Raw genomic sequence first — 18,377 nt, forward strand, 5'->3', positions numbered from 1 at the left:
GAGAATTCCCTATAATATTTTTGGTTGGCAAATCTCCTTAGAGACAAACCAAAAATCTCCCACGTCTCTGACTATGAGAATCAAATCCAAATGCCAATGTATTGGGACTTAATTAATAACATGAGCATAACGTTGTTATAAGTATATCTACATTGCAGATATATGACCAAGCCCAAAATTTCTAATATGCTTCGCTTCAATTCTCTTTTGATATATATATATATATATATATATATATGCACACGTATCTATATAATGCTAATGTGCGGCCACGCCAGAGGTTTCATATTTTGTATAAATATCAATTATGCAACTTAAAGTATATCTTTAACCAAAATTATTATATAGTTAGACTTTAATCTTTATTCAATTTTTATATAAGATATGATCTAATATACCTTTTACTTATTAAAGGCATTAAACTTTTTATGATATTACCTTGCTTTTTTTATTTGAATTTGGCATAATATAATTTTGTCAAAAAGTTCTATTTTCTATTTTTTTTACTTATCTTTTAAATATATTAGATATATATTATTGTAATTTCAACCCTTCGAAGTTGAAATCTAATTGACTTCTTCCTGGTGACAAAGTAATGGTGTAATTTACTTTACCACTTGCACACACTCATATTCATATATGGTAGCATCCCCCTGAAAACGTATTCCTATGCTCAATTTCAGCAATATAATTTTGTACTTCAGATTAGTGGCGAGCAATCGGTAAAATTGGTAAAAGTATTCTATTTACTGGCTTATTTTAGTTGGTTAATTTGGATTTAACTGGCTTAATTGAACTTTTTTACCTTTGAAAATTTGTTTTCAAAGCTTTATCTGGCTTACTTACTATGGCTAGCCTCTCTAAAAGTATTCCGGCCATAAATTTATGTCAAGATGGTCCAAATATTACTCATTTGTTGTTTGCAGACAATAGTATGACACTTGGCAGGGCTCATAGACAAGAGGTTTGTGCTTTGAAGGCCATTTTTCTAAAATTCCAAAAAGCTTCAAGTACAAAAAATAAATATAGAGTAATCAGCTTTGCTATTTAGCAGGAATACTACAGAAGAGGATAGAGAAATGGTGAGGAGAAATCTTGCTATTGATGATGTACAATTGGGAGGAATGTCCCTAGGGATGCCATTAATTGCAAGGGGCCCAAAGAAGTAGATTTTCAATTTTGTGAAAGAAAGGATTATGAAGAGGATCACAAATTGGAAAAATAGATTACTATTTGTGGCTGGGAGAGAGATTCTCATTAAAGTAGTGGCACAGGCAATCCCAACATATGTAATGGGTTGTTTTAAGCTCCTTGACTCAACTTGTCCAGAAATTGATTCAATGATAGCTCAATTTTGGTGGAGTGGCAATAATAAAGATCAAAAAAAATTAACCAGAAGAATTGGAAGTCATCGTGCTCTTCCAAATTCATTGGGGCGATGGGTTTTAGAGACATCAAGAGCTTTAATTTGGCAATGCCTGCTAAACAGGGCTGGTGGCTACAAATGGAAGAGACAACTCTTGCTTATAAAGTTTTTAAAGCAAGATATTTCCCAAGAATCGATTTTATGAAGACTTCAATTGGATCCAATCCTAGCTACCTGTGGAGAAGCCTTAGAGAGAGCTATGATGTAGTTAAAAAACGGTCTAATTTGGAGAGTAGGGAATGGTAGGGAAATTAGTGTAAGTCGAGATAATTGGCTACCATATGATTCGCCTAGACCGATTATGAGTTTCGAATGTGCAGTCGAAGAGGAGTTGCAGGTTTCGGAGCTGATAATTCAAAGAACAATGACATGGAATGTGGAAAAAATAAATTACATATTCTTTCCATAAGAACGGGGTCTCATTTTGTCAATGCCATTGAGATTTAGAAGGCCTCGAGATAGGCAAATTTGATTCTTCAACACCCATGGGAGGTATAAGGTGCAGTCGGGTTACAGACTAATCCAAGCTTCTAGCTTGAATAATGTAGTGGGATCTCTAAATGGTAATCGATTGGGACTTTGGAAAAAGATCTGGCAATTAACCATTCCTAGGAAAATCATTTTGTTCCTGTGGAAAACCATTAATGGTATTCTTCCTACACGGGAAGCACTATTTCGAAGCAAAGTAAATGTTGAAGGAAACTGTCCTAATTGTGAAAATGAGTTGGAAACTGAATACCCTTCTTTATGTTGTTGCCCATTGGCAAGGGCCCTATGGATGATATCTAAATGGGGATTCCGACATCTAGAAGAAAATTTCATAACAGTGATAGACTGGCTGCAATATTTATTTGATATAAAGGAGAAAGAGAGAGCAACTTGAAGAAATAATGGGAAGGCTAAGAACTCGACGATCTTTAAAAATGAAAAGCTACGACCAATGCAAGTTTTGGAAATTGGCATCAACACTACATGGCAATACAAGGATGTTAATAAGGCACATGGAAGCTTGTCTATTCAGCAAACCAAGATAGTAAAATGGAGTCTCCCAAGGGTCTGATGATGAGAAGAAAACCGGTGCGGGCTTTGTAGCAAGAGACAGGAGTGGAAAGTTGATTCTTGCGGGTGCGGGTAAATTGAATTTTGGAACCTCGACTGAAGAAGCTGAATTGGTAGCTGTTGTGTGGTCTCTACAATGTTATAAGAAGGAAGGATTAACGATACCTGAACTGGAACTGGATAGTTTGATGGTAGTTAACTGGAGTGTTAGGTAATATACAGGGAGATTGTATTGATCTAATGTGCCAGGTTGGATGTGAATCTGTTTAGTATTGTCCAAGCATGTGTAACAATGTAGTTTACTTGATTGCGAAAAAGTGAAGGTGATGGTTGTAGAAGCTATGGCATGGAGAAAAATAGAGGGTATATCCAGCAAGATTCAACATGCTATGCTTAGAGATATCAGCAGCTCAAATGGAAAGCATTAAGATGTGAGGAGGTTAATGTATTTTCTCGATGATTATATGACTCTAAGGTACTCTTTTTCCTTTCGTGATTTTTATCCCACTAAGTTTTTTCGTGAGAAGTTTTTTAACGAGGTTTTTAGTTACATATAAAAAAGGGATTTAAAATAAATTACGGGAGTTTAAAATAAATTGAGATGTTTTATTAAAAGGTCTTGTTATGCTTAGTTTGTATGATGTCTTGATAAATCAATGAATTACATTATTCTTCCAAAAAAAAATAGTTAATTTTAAAATATTATTAGCGTTATCGCTTTTCTATGGTTAATATATCTATAAGCTTATTTTTTGAAAAAAATTTTAAAAATTTATTTTGATATTAAAATAAAAAAAATACAAAATATTTCCATATTAAAATAAAATGAATTAACATAAGTTTTTTACATGATAAAATAGAATTTATTCCACGTAGAAGCATGATTTTTACAAATGTCTAATTACCTCAAATTAAAAAAGGAAAAAGAAGTAGTGCATGAAATAGGAAATGGTTATTATAGAAGCTGTCAAACTATCTACTTATAAATCTCATTTGGTGTGCTGATTTAAAATCTTAATTTTTAACATAAGATTAAAATTATCTTAATGTAGACTATAGTGAATTTAGTTTATTAGACCAAGAGACAATTGAATAAATAGTTCTCAATTAATTAATTACTCATTTAGATTTTATGTAAGTGCTTTGTAATTATTGTATGTGATTTGTTCGTATAAAAAAATCTTTCACATTTTTGAATAAATAAATTTGTCACAAATTTTGTAAAATAAATAAATTTTGATAAAAAAATTATGTAAATAATTGTATGAATATTAGTTTTGCATTATGATTAATATTTTAGGGGTGTTTAATATTATTATATCAATGATATTAATGTTTAAATAAAGAGTTATAAAAAATATAAATTGATTTTTTTTACATTGGAAAGTTAAATATTGAACTAGATTATATATATATATATATAAATAAATAAATAAATTATGGAATCAACAGAAAAGAAACTCCTAATGCAATTATGTATTATTTGTCATTTATTTGCTGCAATTTGAACCTTGAATTTATATGTGAGTATAGAGAAGTTTTGTAAGTGAGATTCATGCAAGACATGTTGTAAAAAGTAGTAAATATAGTCAGTTAATTTGATCAATCAACTTAAAATTTTTTTAATCAAATGGATCCAATTTAATTGACTTTTTTAATCGATTAATCGATTTTTATCCTTAAGTTGGTTTTAACTAATTTTACTCACCCTTACTTGAGATTGTTCACATGAATGGTCATTAAAATTTCGGTAAAATACCCCACCTTTTAAGTTTTAATCAAAATTTCAAATAAATCTATTCATTTTCAAAATAGACACTTCTTTTTAAAAATGTAAATACGGTTAATAGATAATATAAAAAGACCAAAATGTATTTTTTTATTAATTTAAAAAATTATTATTATATAATCTTTTTTGAAAAAAAAAAAAGAGCACCTATTGGTGTGCTCCCCTCTCTTGAGGAGCATCAATAAGTGTTTTTCTATTTTTTAAAAATATAATAATAATTTTTAAAATTGATAAAAGATAAAATTATTTTTTTAATATTATTACGTTATCAAATTAACGAAAATACAAATAATTGACTAAATACTAAATTTATATGTCAAAGATCTTTTTTTTAGACTAAATGGATATATATATTTATATATAAATTAATTAATTAATTATGTAATCAACAGAAAAGATATTTTTTTTTTGGACGGAATGCCTATTTTCAAAATTAATGGATCCGTTTAAAATTTTAATTAAAACTTAAATAATTTTTCTTTATATATATTTATATGTATTTACAAAAGATTTTGTTGAGACGAAACATTCATTCCTTAGCATTTTATAAAAAGTTATTACAATGTGTTAAATAATCAATCAAGAAGACTAATGACAATCCATCATTGAACATTGCCAACTCGGCAATCTCAATGAAATATGATTTTTTGCTATATAGATATAAAATAGGTTCTAGCAAAGAACCAATTTCTCTACATATAAAATAAAATGTCCACCAACACCTCCTCCTACAAGCAATGACTGTGAAAATATATATCTTAATTTATTACTTAGAAATGTAATAAAGAATCAAGACAAACTCACAATCTATCGAAGTTATGAAAGGGAAGGCTTCCACAAGTCAAAAGCGATCCAGACTTCTTACGAATGAATCGAGGAATACCCCAACAATCAACCTAAATATCAAGACGAACTGAAACAGAAAAAGAAAGGAAAAGAATGTTCAAACTTTGTTGAATAACATTCATGGGGTGCACTGGTGGTCGGAGGAGACCTCGCTTCCACAGTTATTGAGTAAGACGCTCAATGAAATTGAAAGTTCGAGTTTAATGCCTAGGACGTTGGCTTTGATGGCAGTGCAAAGGCAAACAGCAGCTTCAAGATCAGCCAAGCCTTGAATGAGTGAGCAGCATGGCTTGGTTGGTACATCACCAAGCTCAACCTTCACCAAACCATTCAGTAGATTAGCACAGACACCCAGGTTTAGGGGGGTTACAAGTGGACTTGCCCTGCTGGTTGAGGGCACCAAGAATCATGGCTGCTACTGGAAGGTTAACAATTGTAGAATCCTTTGAATTATCATTGGAGTTATCTCCACTTCCATTTGATAAATCATCGAAATTTATCAATCCCTTTCCATTTGCTGAACCCCTGTTTAATAAATCATGTAAAATTTCTCCAACTCAATTTGATGAATCACGGGGATTGATTTTACCACCATTATGGGATGGGTAATCGACGGGAAAAGCCTAGAAGAGAAGTTTGACGGAGAGAAATACAGCTGTTGATGCTGTGACCTTAGAAACCATATCTCAAACGAAAGGAGTGATTGAGTGGTTCTTGAAATATTGATTATTGATGATGAAGGCAGTGAAGTGAGCAAAGGGTTATACATACAAGAGAGACACTAACTTGAAGAATAATTAAAACTTGAAAATGAGACCCACGCAGTCACACTGGAGAACTCCCTACACTGTCTTTGGTTGGCAGTTCTCCTTAGAGACAAACCAAAGATCTTCCACGTCTATGAGAATCGAAATCAAAGGCCAATATACTCAATCTAAACAAATAACATGAACACGCACCCAAATATTTGACTCATTGATTGATACATGATCAACTACCTAAAAAATAAAATTCGAATCCCCTTCCTCCAATTATTAAAAAAAAAAAAATAACATGAGCACGACGTTGTTGTAAGTATATGCTCCGCCTTATATTGTGCTTGATTTTGTTTCAATGAACCATCATAAAATGTTCTTCAATGCTCTTTTGATATTTATATGAATTGTTTTACAGAAATTTTTCATGCAAAGTAATAAAACTAATATTTACTTGGTATTAAGTTTGTTTCTACATGTAATTCTGTGCTATGATTATGCATTAAGTGCATGGTAAAAATCAAACAACACTATACATTATGATATGTGACCAAATTTTTAAAGTTAAACCCAAATCATTGAGACTAAAACATTCATTTCTTGACCTTTCCAAAGAAACTCAGTTACAAAGGGTGAAACAATCAAGGATCTGAATGACAGTTTATGGTTTGATATGATGCATAAATAACTAAAAAGGTGAAAAGGGATGCCCATAACAAATCTGCAAAAATGGGTTCTAAAATTTGACCAAAAATACAAAAGGGATTCTACAAAACCTAATAGCCTTGAACATTGCCACCAACTCAAGTCTCAAGATCATATGATGATTTGTTGATACAGCTAAATCTATATGCCAAGACTCAAGCACAATTACAACTACCATGTTTCTTTTTTTACCAAGAGCCGCCAAGAGTGTGCAAGCAGAAACTCTCACCACCTATTGTTTGGTGGTTTGACTTTATAAATACGAACTATCCAGTTAGATGTCGTAAATGCCTCTTCCAAGTGCTCGAGTTTAATGTCTTTATTTCCAATTTCAACTCCTCGTGCACGATCATAACTGCAATATCAGAAAGCAATTGTAGAGATTTGGCAACGTAGCTGTAACAGATATCTCTTTCATTTTTACAAATAAACACACTCACATATATGAATATGTACTGTTCAAGAATTTTAGTACCAACAACTTGGAAAGATAAAGTGGACAAGAGGGGCAACTTACCCAGGAGGTTTGCCATATTCAGTTAACAGCTCTCCAAATCGATAGTAAGATAGCTTGTACCTAACCACAGAAATAAATAAATATAAACATGATTTTACAACACCAAAAAGCTTTAGAGAGTCAGAGAATAAATAAGTACCAAAAGAGAGAGAAATAATAACTTCCAGAACTTACATGAGGCAATTCAACATTTTAGGAGCTGCACCTTTGTCAACACGATATTCACCATTAACAAGGTAATCAGGTTCCTTGATTACAGGGAATACTCCACCTCCAATTCTCACCATCCACAAAAACCTATTTCACAATAAAATGTAATTAGAATACAATAATGGCACTTTACAAATTCAAGACAGAAGAAAATGGGAAGTGGGGAGACCAAAAACAAAAGATTATGGTGACTGTGCCAGGAAGACTATAGACAATTGTGCACATATTGGAGAAAATCCGCTAGGTGAAATTGTCTTGACAATAGGCTATTGAAAATTATTTCAAAATGCTAGATCATAGAAAGCCACTTATATACACTGAAAACAAATATGATTCTCCATTCCATTTTCATTTTTCCTTTACTGCTCATATTGGGTAGGTGGGGGTGATGTTTACATGTAAAAGTGAGGAAGGGAACAGTAGTGATGAGACAAGAATGATTAATTACATCCACCTATCGAAGTACAAAAGCATTAGTAGTAGAGAACCAATAATCATTAACCACTCAAGGCATATTTTCATACAATGTCTTATGGTTTGCACACCATACTTACACACAAAATTAATAAGAGAGTGTGAGGAATTGAGTACGAGAAACAGAGAGAGAGAGAGATCCAGCCTTGGTTGTCATAATTTAAAGTACAGACCAGTGTTAACCAGTCAATCAGACTACACCCACCAATCCAGCTATCAAACTATGAACAGCATGAGTTTTCATGATTCAAGCAAAGAACCAAGAACAATTAACCAGTCAAGGCATCTTTTACACAATGCCTGATGTGTTGCACAGACACAAAAAATAAATAATAAAATACGATAGAGTGATTTCCAGTCTTACTTGTTAATATCATCAGAAGAATAACCAGTAACACCTCCAAAGACAACTAATACATAATCCACATCGAGTGATCTCATTATCTCATATGCCTCATCTTCATAAGATGACATTGCACGCCCAACAGTAGCAATATGTGTATTATTCCAAGTGTTGTTGTCAACAATAACAGTTCTGTTTCCCATGGCAGTGATTTGATACCCATAATCCCACCAAGACATCACCTTAGCATCTGGAGGAGTATTTTGTCGAAGCCAAAAGTATGCCTCACGATAATCATCAAAGATAACTCTATTCCCATGGGCACCTCTTGCAGCCAAAACAATTGAAGGAGATGAGTATGCCTCTGAAGTGACCCATGTACAGTGGGTAGCATACTTACTGAGCAAGAAAAAAGCACCAAAGAGCAATGCCATAGCACCATTTTTCTGGAAAGGCTGGGATTGATCAAGTGAAGCCTATTTGGAATAAACAAGATTGGTTATTTCTTGAGCAAACAAACCAAAAAGAACCCTAATATTATGGCTGGAAACAAAAACTATTAAAACACCTGCGATGCAACTCCTAGATCACATGTATAGGAATATCTTTATACCTTATAGACATAATAAAGGCCCATGGCAGAAGATACTTCTATGTTACTTTTGAACTAGCTATAAAGAAGCACTAAAAGAACAGTCATGCCTTTTATTCCCAATAAATCTATGCTATCAAAAAGGATCTATGGAAGCTATGGATGAGATTAAGCATGCTAACAAATTAAACACCAGTATTTACAACACTAACTCCTTTGGTCATGGGAAATATAAGAACAACAGAAGTTTTAACTGATACAAAACCTTTAGATCTTCAGAAGTGTTAATAAATTTTTTGTTTTGCTTCCTAAGTTAGCGGAAGAAACAGTCATAAAGACAAAGCGAACATTAGAAATAGCAGCAATAAACAAATAACTAACTTGTGATGAGAAAACAAAAACATGTGTGCATCTGGAAACCATATTATCATCAAAACAATGAAACTAAATGCTTCAATTGAGCTCATAAACTAAACATATGTTCTGATTCTATTTTTTCTTTGGCAAAGGACCACTAGCATTGTTATTTCAGTAGCATCAGCTCAATTCTCAAAAAATTGCAAGCACATTCACGTCAAACAACTGAGAGAGAGATCATACCAACAGTATATTAAAGCAATACTTAATTCTGTGTGCATAAAAAGAGACAGACAAGCAAAAAATCAGAGGAAGGGAAGACAGATACAGAGAGAGAATGGCAGGGAGGGGTCACCTTAGAGGAGGCCTTTCCGCTGCTAGTTCCTTTAGTTGAACCAGTCTGGACAACCTTGTTCTTTGACCTCAACAGCACAGCCAAATTCTTTACAGTGGCAGAAACAGCGATAGCACTAATAAGGCAAACTGCAGGTGTAGCAACAAGAATCAACCGAACCATAACACCAGCAAAATACATGCTTGTGAGACCATACATGACAATAAATATAGTGGCATCTGATAACCGCTTGAAGCAGAAGTAAAGACCAGCTGGGAAAAGGAAGAGTAGAATGTGGAAATCAAACATGAAAGATGACCAAGCTGTCGGCTGATGCTCAGAGACAGATGCAATGATGGGGATGTGATCCTTGGCATATGTTGGATCCAGCAAAGAGTAAAATCTTCCTGTCCATGGTGAAATATAGCCAGATACCATGCCCACTCCCAAAGCAACAGCTCCCACAGCTACTGCAAAGGTCACAGTGATCTTCAAAAAAGCTTGAAACAATTTTGTGTCACTAAGCATGTGCTTCACCCAATCTAAGAAGTAGAAAACCTGCACAAGTAGTCAAAATGATGATTAATGCAACTTTCTACTACCAGCTCAACACTGGGACAGATAGATTCATTGAACAAATTTCTGCAAAACCAATTTCATTTTATCATTGTACAAACAAAATCAGTTTTTTTCTGCTTCACACAGATTTCTCATAACCTCAGAAGCAGAAATGCAGAAAACAGACCAAGCAGAAATTTCCCACTTGAAAACAGTTTCCTTGATAAGATAAAAAACCAAAGTTACTTTTTATGTTACCTGATAATGCTTCATGGACAGTAAACTCTACTCCCACTAAACTAGACCAAACTATATATCGCCAAATTCTATTTCTTCAGTTGATGCTTTCTCTGATATAAACAAGTACAGATATAACCACCACCCCACCCCCACCCGCCAAACAAAATTTTTCAAGCACCAATGCTTAGACTAATATAATCCTACCAAAAATTCATTACATGAGACTAAAAAAAAGGCTTGAAATAATGAGCAAAACCTGCATCAAGAAGAAGACGCCCATGGCAGCCATATGTTCTCCAGATTGTACATGTTGAAACCCAACAAACCGAATCTGCATTGCCAGCAACATTCCCAAAATATACATGCAATTATAGGCAACATACAACCTCATGGAATACCTCCCAGTAATCAAAAGCACCAGCACATAAAGCGGGATCAAGTTAATAATAAAAACATATCCTCCCCAAGCTGAAACCATGTAAAAGTAACCGAACGCCGAAGCCAAACCCCAAGCCAACGATCCCGTATTAACGGCCTTCACGAATAAATAAAACGTGAAGAGTAAAGCGAAAATGGCAACTCCTTCATTGTCATAAGAACCGGCCACGGACCTGGATATGTAACCGGGACAAACAGCAATCAATATTGCAGCAACAAGCCCAGCGCCGGAATCCCAAATTTCTTTGCCAAAGAAATAAGCAACGATTGTCGTATTTGAAGCGAAAAACGGAGCTGTTAAAACGCAGACTTCGCGGATATGGACGGCGAAACGAAGGAAATGGAGGAGGCGATAAATGAGGGCGGCGGTAACCATGAGGCCAGGATAAAGAGTGCCGCCGATGATTCGGCCTAAAGGGTACCAGCTTTCAGAGTCGAACCAGTTCCAGAAATCGTAGAAGCCATTTTGGGTAAGGTAAAGGGTGGTACGGTAATTGAAGTAAGGGTCGAATTCATGGATCATGGATTCATACCGGAGGACGGAGAAGAGACGGGTGATGAAGGCTAAGATGTAGACGAGGCAGAGGATTGAGACCCGGATCAGGAGTTCTTGTTGCTTGGTTTTGAGTTTGAAGGGTTTTAGTAGATCTGATGCGATGATGCTCGACATGATTGCTTGCTGCAGATTTTGGGGGGCTTTAAGAAAATTACTTGGTTTTGGTTTTAAAGGATCATGACAAGTAAATGGAGAATAATAACTGTTTGGATTTTGGGGGTTTAGAAAGGGAAAGGAGTGTTAGAATGAGAACTCAAAACCCTTGCAGAACACTGGAATTTCCACTGATCTATACTTCTTGTTGCTGCGGTCTATTCTAGTAGTTCTGAGTTCCGATAGGACTTCTATTAAGTCAAAGTGCCTTTGTTTGTTTTCGTCAACTGGGCTTTTATGAGACCTCCATTTTTGGGTCTCTTCATGTTTTTGGGATTTGTACTTCCTTTTGGACCAAAACTTTGCCCAACTTTGGTGCATGTCGGGCCATACATCGTGTTAACACAGTCCACCATGGCCGGGGACATTGCCTAGTACTGTTTACATTTGTGGCCTTAATCAGTTTTGAGTCATGCAAACAACAATATGGTCACTGAAATCTCGGGTCGCTGCTCTCGGCAAAATCTACGAATTTGGACAATGTCATTGTTCAGATGAACAAACAAGATGCTGTTGTGTTTGAGGCTGTAACATTAGGGTGAAATTGAGCAAGAAAGAGCAAGGGAACATTGTCAAATGAGGACACATGCTTTACTTGCTCTAACAATGCAAGTGAACCTGATATAATGAGGGAAATGATAAATCAACCAATGTAAAGATTCTGAAGTTGGAACATGAGGAGAACAAGAGAAGAATGTTTCATCTGTTTCAGGAGATTGATGAAGCAATATTACTAGCATTAGCCTGAATTTATACAAGGGTAGCCAAGTTATGCTCTTCAACAGAAAACAGTAACTGAAAAGACACTGATGAAAAATTGCTTAGGAGAACAAAAGAGATTTAATGATACCAAGTGAAAGAAAAACAATCATCCAAAACTTGACCGTGTTGGCTATAAATAGAAAATGTCATCTAGAATAATTTCATCCCTTTCCATTCATAATGGATTCCTACGATAAATTGAACATCTGCACTGGCCAACTGCGTTTCTGACCATTGGGGCCGACTCCGGCAGTTTCAAGGGATATGTCAATGCTGCGGTGCTGTGTTGCACGGGCAATGCTGATGCGCAAAAGAATTTTTGAAGCTGGACAGGCATCTGTTCCAACAGCTGCAGATCCGTCAGCAGTGAACTTGCATGATGCCATTGCTATAGGTTCTCGAAAAGTGAGGATTGTCTGTTTCCAGTGGGTTTTAGGAGTACATGGTGATGTAGACAGAACAGTTGGCGTTTCTTTACAGAACCTGCTGGTGAATCCAGTCTCAAACCATAAGACAATCCCATAACAAGAGGTTGCTTGTTTTAAATCAATTCGGTTACTTGCCAGACTATCCAACTTTGCTTCCAACTCAGTAATTGCAGTGAAATCTACTTCATCAGGCTTCATAGTGGCAAGGTCAAAGCTCTGAAGTAAAACACAGTCAGTCACAACCGAATTAATAGAATATACTCCTGAAATCTAGGCTAATACCATAAAGGTTACAAAACTGACATGAGCCAATGATAGCTCCTTTTTTTTGTCATTATTGATATATTATCCAAATATAGAAATAAGAAACTCACATACTATTTGCTAACTGACACGAGAATAGCACTCCTTGGTATGCTCATTAATCATATAACAATTTTATAACTACTTAATATCATTCACTGATAACATTAAAATCAGCCTTATTAAACATTGGATAAACATAATGTCAAGCAGGAACAACTTCAATACAAGATGTTTAGTCTTCCTAGTTGGCCATCTGTATAACTACATTTTTACCTGAATATAACTTTCAATTCAATGCTAAAGCATATTGTTCAACACAAGCCCCTATAACACTTAAAATTTCCTGCAAGCCTCCATGAAAGAAAGAAAGAAAGAAACAGGTAGAAAAGTGAATAAGAACTTTTGAAATATTAGAACTGATATCGGGAGCAGATAAAAATGAAACAAAAGGTTGAAAGGTGAGACACCTTTTCAAACGTGGGGAAAGTTAAGATGATCAGACACTGCACTGGCACACCTATGCATGCATAACAGTAATTCAGCCAGAAACTTGGAAAATATTGGATTGTTCAACTGTAAAAGAAAAAAAAATGCTTTCCTCCCTGGCCCATCCACAAAAAAATCGACAAATTTCCAAAAGAGATGAATGGGCGACTCTCTAGAAGCTTGGACATATACTCCTAATAAATCTCAGGAACATGTAGCAAGTCAGCCACTTAAATTGTCATAAATATTTAAGGGAAACATATTGTTATCTTAGAAATCTTTTTTATACCTTGAAGACAATAGAATAGATAATCTTAACACAACCTAAAGCAGAATTTGTTGATAATGCCTTTGCAGGAGAGGGATGCTTCACCTCTTTAAAGGTCAAGATTGATTATAAGCAGACACAAAAATCTAAAATCATGGACCAAGAGCAATATATAAACAAATTTACAGCTTTTTAATTATGGACCATCCAACAGCTGAGCAATACTAAAATCCAAGCTGCAGAAACAAAAGACAAATGTCTTGTACAGGTATATCAACAAAGCTAATACAAAGGTTATCATTGCCCCCAAATTTTGACATAAACTAGATTGACCCTTGTATGCTTTCTCAAATGAATTTTTAGAGGAACATGCTTAAAACAATTGAAGCCACTGAGTACTGCAGCATTTGTTACTAGATCATGATGATTAACAATGTCAACAATGGGAAATTTAGTAAGACAATTGAAGCCACTAACCTGGAGTAATGCAGCATTTGTTACTAGATCATGATGATTAACAATGTCAACAATAGGAAATTTAGCAGCATCTTCAACAACTTCCTTTCCAATAGAAGACATATTGAAGCCATAAACATTTTCCCAGAACGGAAGACTGGTACCACCCTTTCCAAATCCTGCAACAAACTAAAATGGAAGTGGAAGAGGAAAAATGTAAGCAACAATTATGAATCTATACGGACAAGTAAGTGAAATATTGCAAAGTACTCACAATAGTTGCTGTATCAGGAAGTATTGCACCTCCAGGCTTCAACCACCAATCTCTTGCAAAGAGCACTGAGCTGAGCATGGACTCATATAGGAGGCAGTATCCCATCCATTCACTTACTAGTACGTCAACACTATGAGGTTGGATTTGTATGGATTTATCAAGATTCTCAACCATATTCTGAACCACTTCAATTACACCAGTGCAGTTGTTATTACCTTCAATGTCAGTTTTATTCCGCCAAAGGCCATTGTCTTTTGCAATCTGCATTAACATAATCAATAAACCAAAAAGCAATAAAACTACACAGGTAAGTCATTTTAAACACTACAAGTCTCAAGAATTTCACCTGAGTTGCCACTGTAGACATCTTCTCGCTAGCTTCAATGGCAATTACCCTTGAGGCTCCTCCTTGGGCTGCAAAGAGACTGATCAAGAGGGAAAAACTTGATAATAAGAAACCTGGCAACATGGGTATATTCATTATTTCTGAACACCACACTAATAATCGAGCCCAGCAATCTAAATTTTGAGAATACACACAAAAATTGGGTAGCAGCAAACATCCTTTTGGAAGTAGTAGTTCAAAATGACAAAAAAAAAGACCCAAGTAATACCAAAGACTGAAGCATAGTACCCTATGTATGAACTTCAGGGCAAGAGTAAGGGGAGGAATGTGCATGAAGCCATTATATGATCATGCATGAACCACAAACCTCAAAATACAAGCATTTTACCTTTAGATTTTCATGATGGTAATCTACAGATTCTCAAATAATAAGAGGCACAAGTTGAGGTACGATTCAAGATTTAAACAATTAACAAAAGCATAAACAAATTGCACCATGACCAAATAAGATATATACATTACATTTGAACAAATAAAATAAAACATTTCTAGCAAATAATATTTAAAAGAAAACTGAATAAAACATGTTACCTTAGTATGCCAGTCCCACAACCTACATCCATCACAACTGCACCATTCAGGAGAGAAGGATTTTTCAGTAAAGCTTCCCTATAAGCATCAGTTCTTACCTGTGGAACCAAAAGATATGAGTATCAAATTGCTAGTCAAACCTTCTAGCACTATTATCAGAATACAAGAATAAATTTTATACCTTGTCACTTATCATCTCCCTATGGATTCCAAACGAACTGTACGACCCAAAATAACTCTCATTGACCTTTTTGATATCCTTTTCAACAACATCCGCAATATAAACTCTTGAATGCTTATCCTTTGGATTACTGTCACATGATCTAACACTTTCTCCATAATCCATTCCATTTTCTGCAATCCTCTTCGAAGAACTTGCCAAGCTCAAATGACCATTAGAATCAATCATAACAGCTTTATTTCTATCTTTGTTAGAGGTCTCAGCATTCAACTCAATCTCTTCTGCAATAACATCATCATCAATACAAACATTACCGAAATCCCTCACAATCTCCTCTTCATCAAATGATGTGTTGTAGTCATTTTCACCTTCTTCATCTCCACCAAAACTGTATAAAAGTGAATCTTCTTGCATGAAAGGATTTAAATATTTGTCATCATCCAAAAGAAGCTTAAAATCTTTAGAATTGACAGATTGATGTAAATGACTCTGTAGATCTTGCTTGGACTGACAGTGGACCCCACAACTCCAACATCTATTATTTGCTACCTGGTGAACCAAAAGAAAACATTACTCCCCTAAACTATAGCATGCTGCAACTTCTTAACGCTGCATACTCCCATCCAAACCCTTTCAAGAATTATGAGAACGTACAGAGATGCAGGCCAAACAGAGTCCTTTGCAAACACAAAAGGTTGTCTGGTACCCCAATCTGAAAACCACTTAATTTGGTTCCTCTATTTTCCTTTTCATTTTTGACAATGATAATAGAGCATGAGGATGTAAACCGTTTTACTCAATTCTTTATCATTTTAAAATTTTTGCTCAACTTAAAATCCTAGAAAACTATATTCAAAAAAAAAAAAAAAACAAGTCTTTTATTTTCACTATTTTCTGACATTTAAAACATCTGGAAACAGTAATAACTGATTATCTCCTGAATAAAGTAATAACCAGATCAATTTAGCCTTCAATTTCTCTATTTTCCTTGTGTTTGCAACATTTCCTTAGCTACCAAACAGAAATAGAACCCCAAAATAAAAAATCATGTTGATATTGCTTTTGCTATTTGTTTTTCATATCCTAAACAAAAATAACTATGAAAAAAAGAAAATTATAGACAGCAAAACTATGGTTGATTGAACTAAAATATTACACCAATTCGAACATAATTATCATTCTATAATATGTCAAAGCAAAGTCATGCATTTTATTCTCCAAAAAACAACAAATTCTTAAAATTATCTATTATTAAGATGCAATTTTTCCCTAGCAAAAAAATAAATAATAAAAATAACTACCAACCGAAGCTTTAATTGTTCAAAAATAATATTTGCTTAAAAAGAGTATAAATGTAGAGAAAGAAAAAAGAACTAAAAATGGGGTTTCGGTTGACCTGAGAGCGAACATAATTGATGAGCTTGAAGGAACCGTAAAAATCCAAACCCAATTCTTTTCTGATTCCATTAAAGTCGAAGAAATGAGTTAAACGACAGTGCTCGAACAGGGCATCGCAAGAACCGTACTTGGAGTCACAGAACAAACACAGAAACTCTGACTCTTCGCCGTTTTCATCATCATCTTCATTTTCTTCTTCGGTCCAAGGTTCCTTACTATCGTCATCATCATCTTCTTCTTCTTCTTGGTTTTCCTGGGTTAATATGTTTGTTTCTTCGGTTTCTCTCAGGTTATTCGCCATGAGTTTGTGCAGTTACTTCGAAGTGGAGAACGAAAGACAGAGTCACAGAGAGAGACCTTAAACCCTGGGGAGGAAGAGAAACCCTACCCAAGGATTGGAGCCGCGCTGGCACTGCTTTAAGATACGGGCCTCTTGACTCTTGAGTGTTGGGACCTATGGCCCAAGCCCAAGCGCTCCTAATTCTTAGTAGGGTTTAGTTGGGCTTTTCTCTTTAAATGTCACCAGTATTGACCCCATGCTTTGTGCTCACGTAAACATAAATAGAAAGTGTTACATAAATTTTCTATATAAATGTATATACAGAAATGCTGTCAATTGTTTGAGTACAAATTAAAAGAGTTAGCATAGTTGTTTATATGGGTAGACATTCATTTATACATAAAATACTTGTTTGTGATTTGGGTTGAAATTGTAAAAGCAATTCATCATTGTTTATATTTACATATATTCATTTTCATTCACTTTTCGAAAGTGTAACTGCTATAAACAAAATTAAGATCATGGTTTATTGATATGCTTTTCCATCTTCCTATTAGGGTAGAGCTCGTAGTTATATACAAAAGTTGTTTTAACAGTGTTCAAACTATCAAACTGGTTGTAGACAAAAAATATAAGTCAGTGTGGGTGATATTTGCCAGTCAAATTACAACATCAGTTTGTATCAAGGAATGGGTGAGGTCTCTTCAAGTGAGTTTCTCTTCGATGAGAGGGTTGTTTGGGCTGATCTCCTACATGGGATAAAAAGAATAAGATCAATTTGCTATTATGTTAACAAAAAGGAAAAAATTTGACTAACAATCAGATAAATATAATGTAAACAATAAAATGCCAAACCATCAAAGTAGTAGCTGTCAAAAATCTAAACTTTATTTAGTTGCATCAAATGAAACAATTCAAACAATGCACATATAATTACAGTATATGGGAACCATCAAAGTTGATAGCATTAAATAATTGTTTTATAAAATCAAATCATAAGTTTAATTGCAATGGCTGAGGGAATGAGTTAAGTGCATGGTTTGATACCGAAAATGTAGTATGTATTTATTTCTTAAGTTTTTGAAGAGGTTAATTACTTGGTTTTGTGTTTCTTAGTTGGTGATTCTCCTTCTTTTCTGGTGTTGGGTTGTTTCTTCGGTGTTCTCTCTAGAAAAAGTTTTCTAGCAACTTGACTATTGATCGGTGATGGTGGCAGTTGTTCTTTTGGTTGTTGCATCATTAACGAAGG

General features: G+C 34.6%; 2 protein-coding genes and 1 pseudogene across 2 annotated transcripts; all 3 read right to left on the minus strand.

Annotated features, from left to right (window-relative positions):
* Positions 1 to 5,214: 5,214 nt before the first annotated feature.
* LOC110428422 (pEARLI1-like lipid transfer protein 3) lies at positions 5,215 to 6,185 on the minus strand (annotated as a pseudogene).
* A 268-nt stretch (positions 6,186 to 6,453) lies between these two features.
* STT3B (staurosporin and temperature sensitive 3-like b) lies at positions 6,454 to 11,538 on the minus strand. The gene is made up of 6 exons (XM_021444290.1): positions 10,462 to 11,538; positions 9,429 to 9,965; positions 8,146 to 8,600; positions 7,272 to 7,394; positions 7,098 to 7,157; positions 6,454 to 6,935 (listed from the first exon to the last, which is right to left on the minus strand). Exons 1-6 carry the CDS (start codon positions 11,311 to 11,313, stop codon positions 6,806 to 6,808), a joined length of 2,157 nt encoding a protein of 718 aa, XP_021299965.1. The 5' UTR covers positions 11,314 to 11,538; the 3' UTR covers positions 6,454 to 6,805.
* Positions 11,539 to 12,027: 489 nt separating this feature from the next.
* Positions 12,028 to 17,226, minus strand: PRMT3 (protein arginine methyltransferase 3). Its single transcript, XM_021444303.2, has 7 exons — positions 16,847 to 17,226; positions 15,451 to 15,999; positions 15,270 to 15,367; positions 14,679 to 14,757; positions 14,333 to 14,593; positions 14,080 to 14,247; positions 12,028 to 12,758 (listed from the first exon to the last, which is right to left on the minus strand). The coding sequence occupies exons 1-7, from the start codon at positions 17,147 to 17,149 to the stop codon at positions 12,303 to 12,305; spliced, it is 1,914 nt and encodes a 637-aa protein (XP_021299978.1). The 5' UTR covers positions 17,150 to 17,226; the 3' UTR covers positions 12,028 to 12,302.
* Between the last annotated feature and the right edge of the window lie 1,151 nt (positions 17,227 to 18,377).

This window comes from Theobroma umbraticum, unplaced genomic scaffold, assembly GCF_002168275.2.
Source record: "Theobroma umbraticum cultivar Fairchild unplaced genomic scaffold, ASM216827v3 scaffold_115.0, whole genome shotgun sequence".
Taxonomy (NCBI): domain Eukaryota; kingdom Viridiplantae; phylum Streptophyta; class Magnoliopsida; order Malvales; family Malvaceae; genus Theobroma; species Theobroma umbraticum.

What these genes read in the sequence shown, in the direction of transcription:
- STT3B (XM_021444290.1), bottom strand. Translation starts at nt 11,313, where the DNA reads ATGTCGAGCATCATCGCATCAGATCTACTAAAACCCTTCAAACTCAAA. An exon ending in GCGTCTTCTTCTTGATGCAG is followed by an intron (nt 9,966 to 10,461) that starts GTTTTGCTCATT and finishes CTACTTGTGCAG; the next exon opens with GTTTTCTACTTCTTAGATTG. An exon ending in GCGGAAAGGCCTCCTCTAAG is followed by an intron (nt 8,601 to 9,428) that starts GTGACCCCTCCC and finishes TATTCCAAATAG; the next exon opens with GCTTCACTTGATCAATCCCA.
- PRMT3 (XM_021444303.2), bottom strand. Translation starts at nt 17,149, where the DNA reads ATGGCGAATAACCTGAGAGAAACCGAAGAAACAAACATATTAACCCAG. An exon ending in TCAATTATGTTCGCTCTCAG is followed by an intron (nt 16,000 to 16,846) that starts GTCAACCGAAAC and finishes TTGGTTCACCAG; the next exon opens with GTAGCAAATAATAGATGTTG. An exon ending in TTCCTGATACAGCAACTATT is followed by an intron (nt 14,248 to 14,332) that starts GTGAGTACTTTG and finishes CTTCCATTTTAG; the next exon opens with TTTGTTGCAGGATTTGGAAA.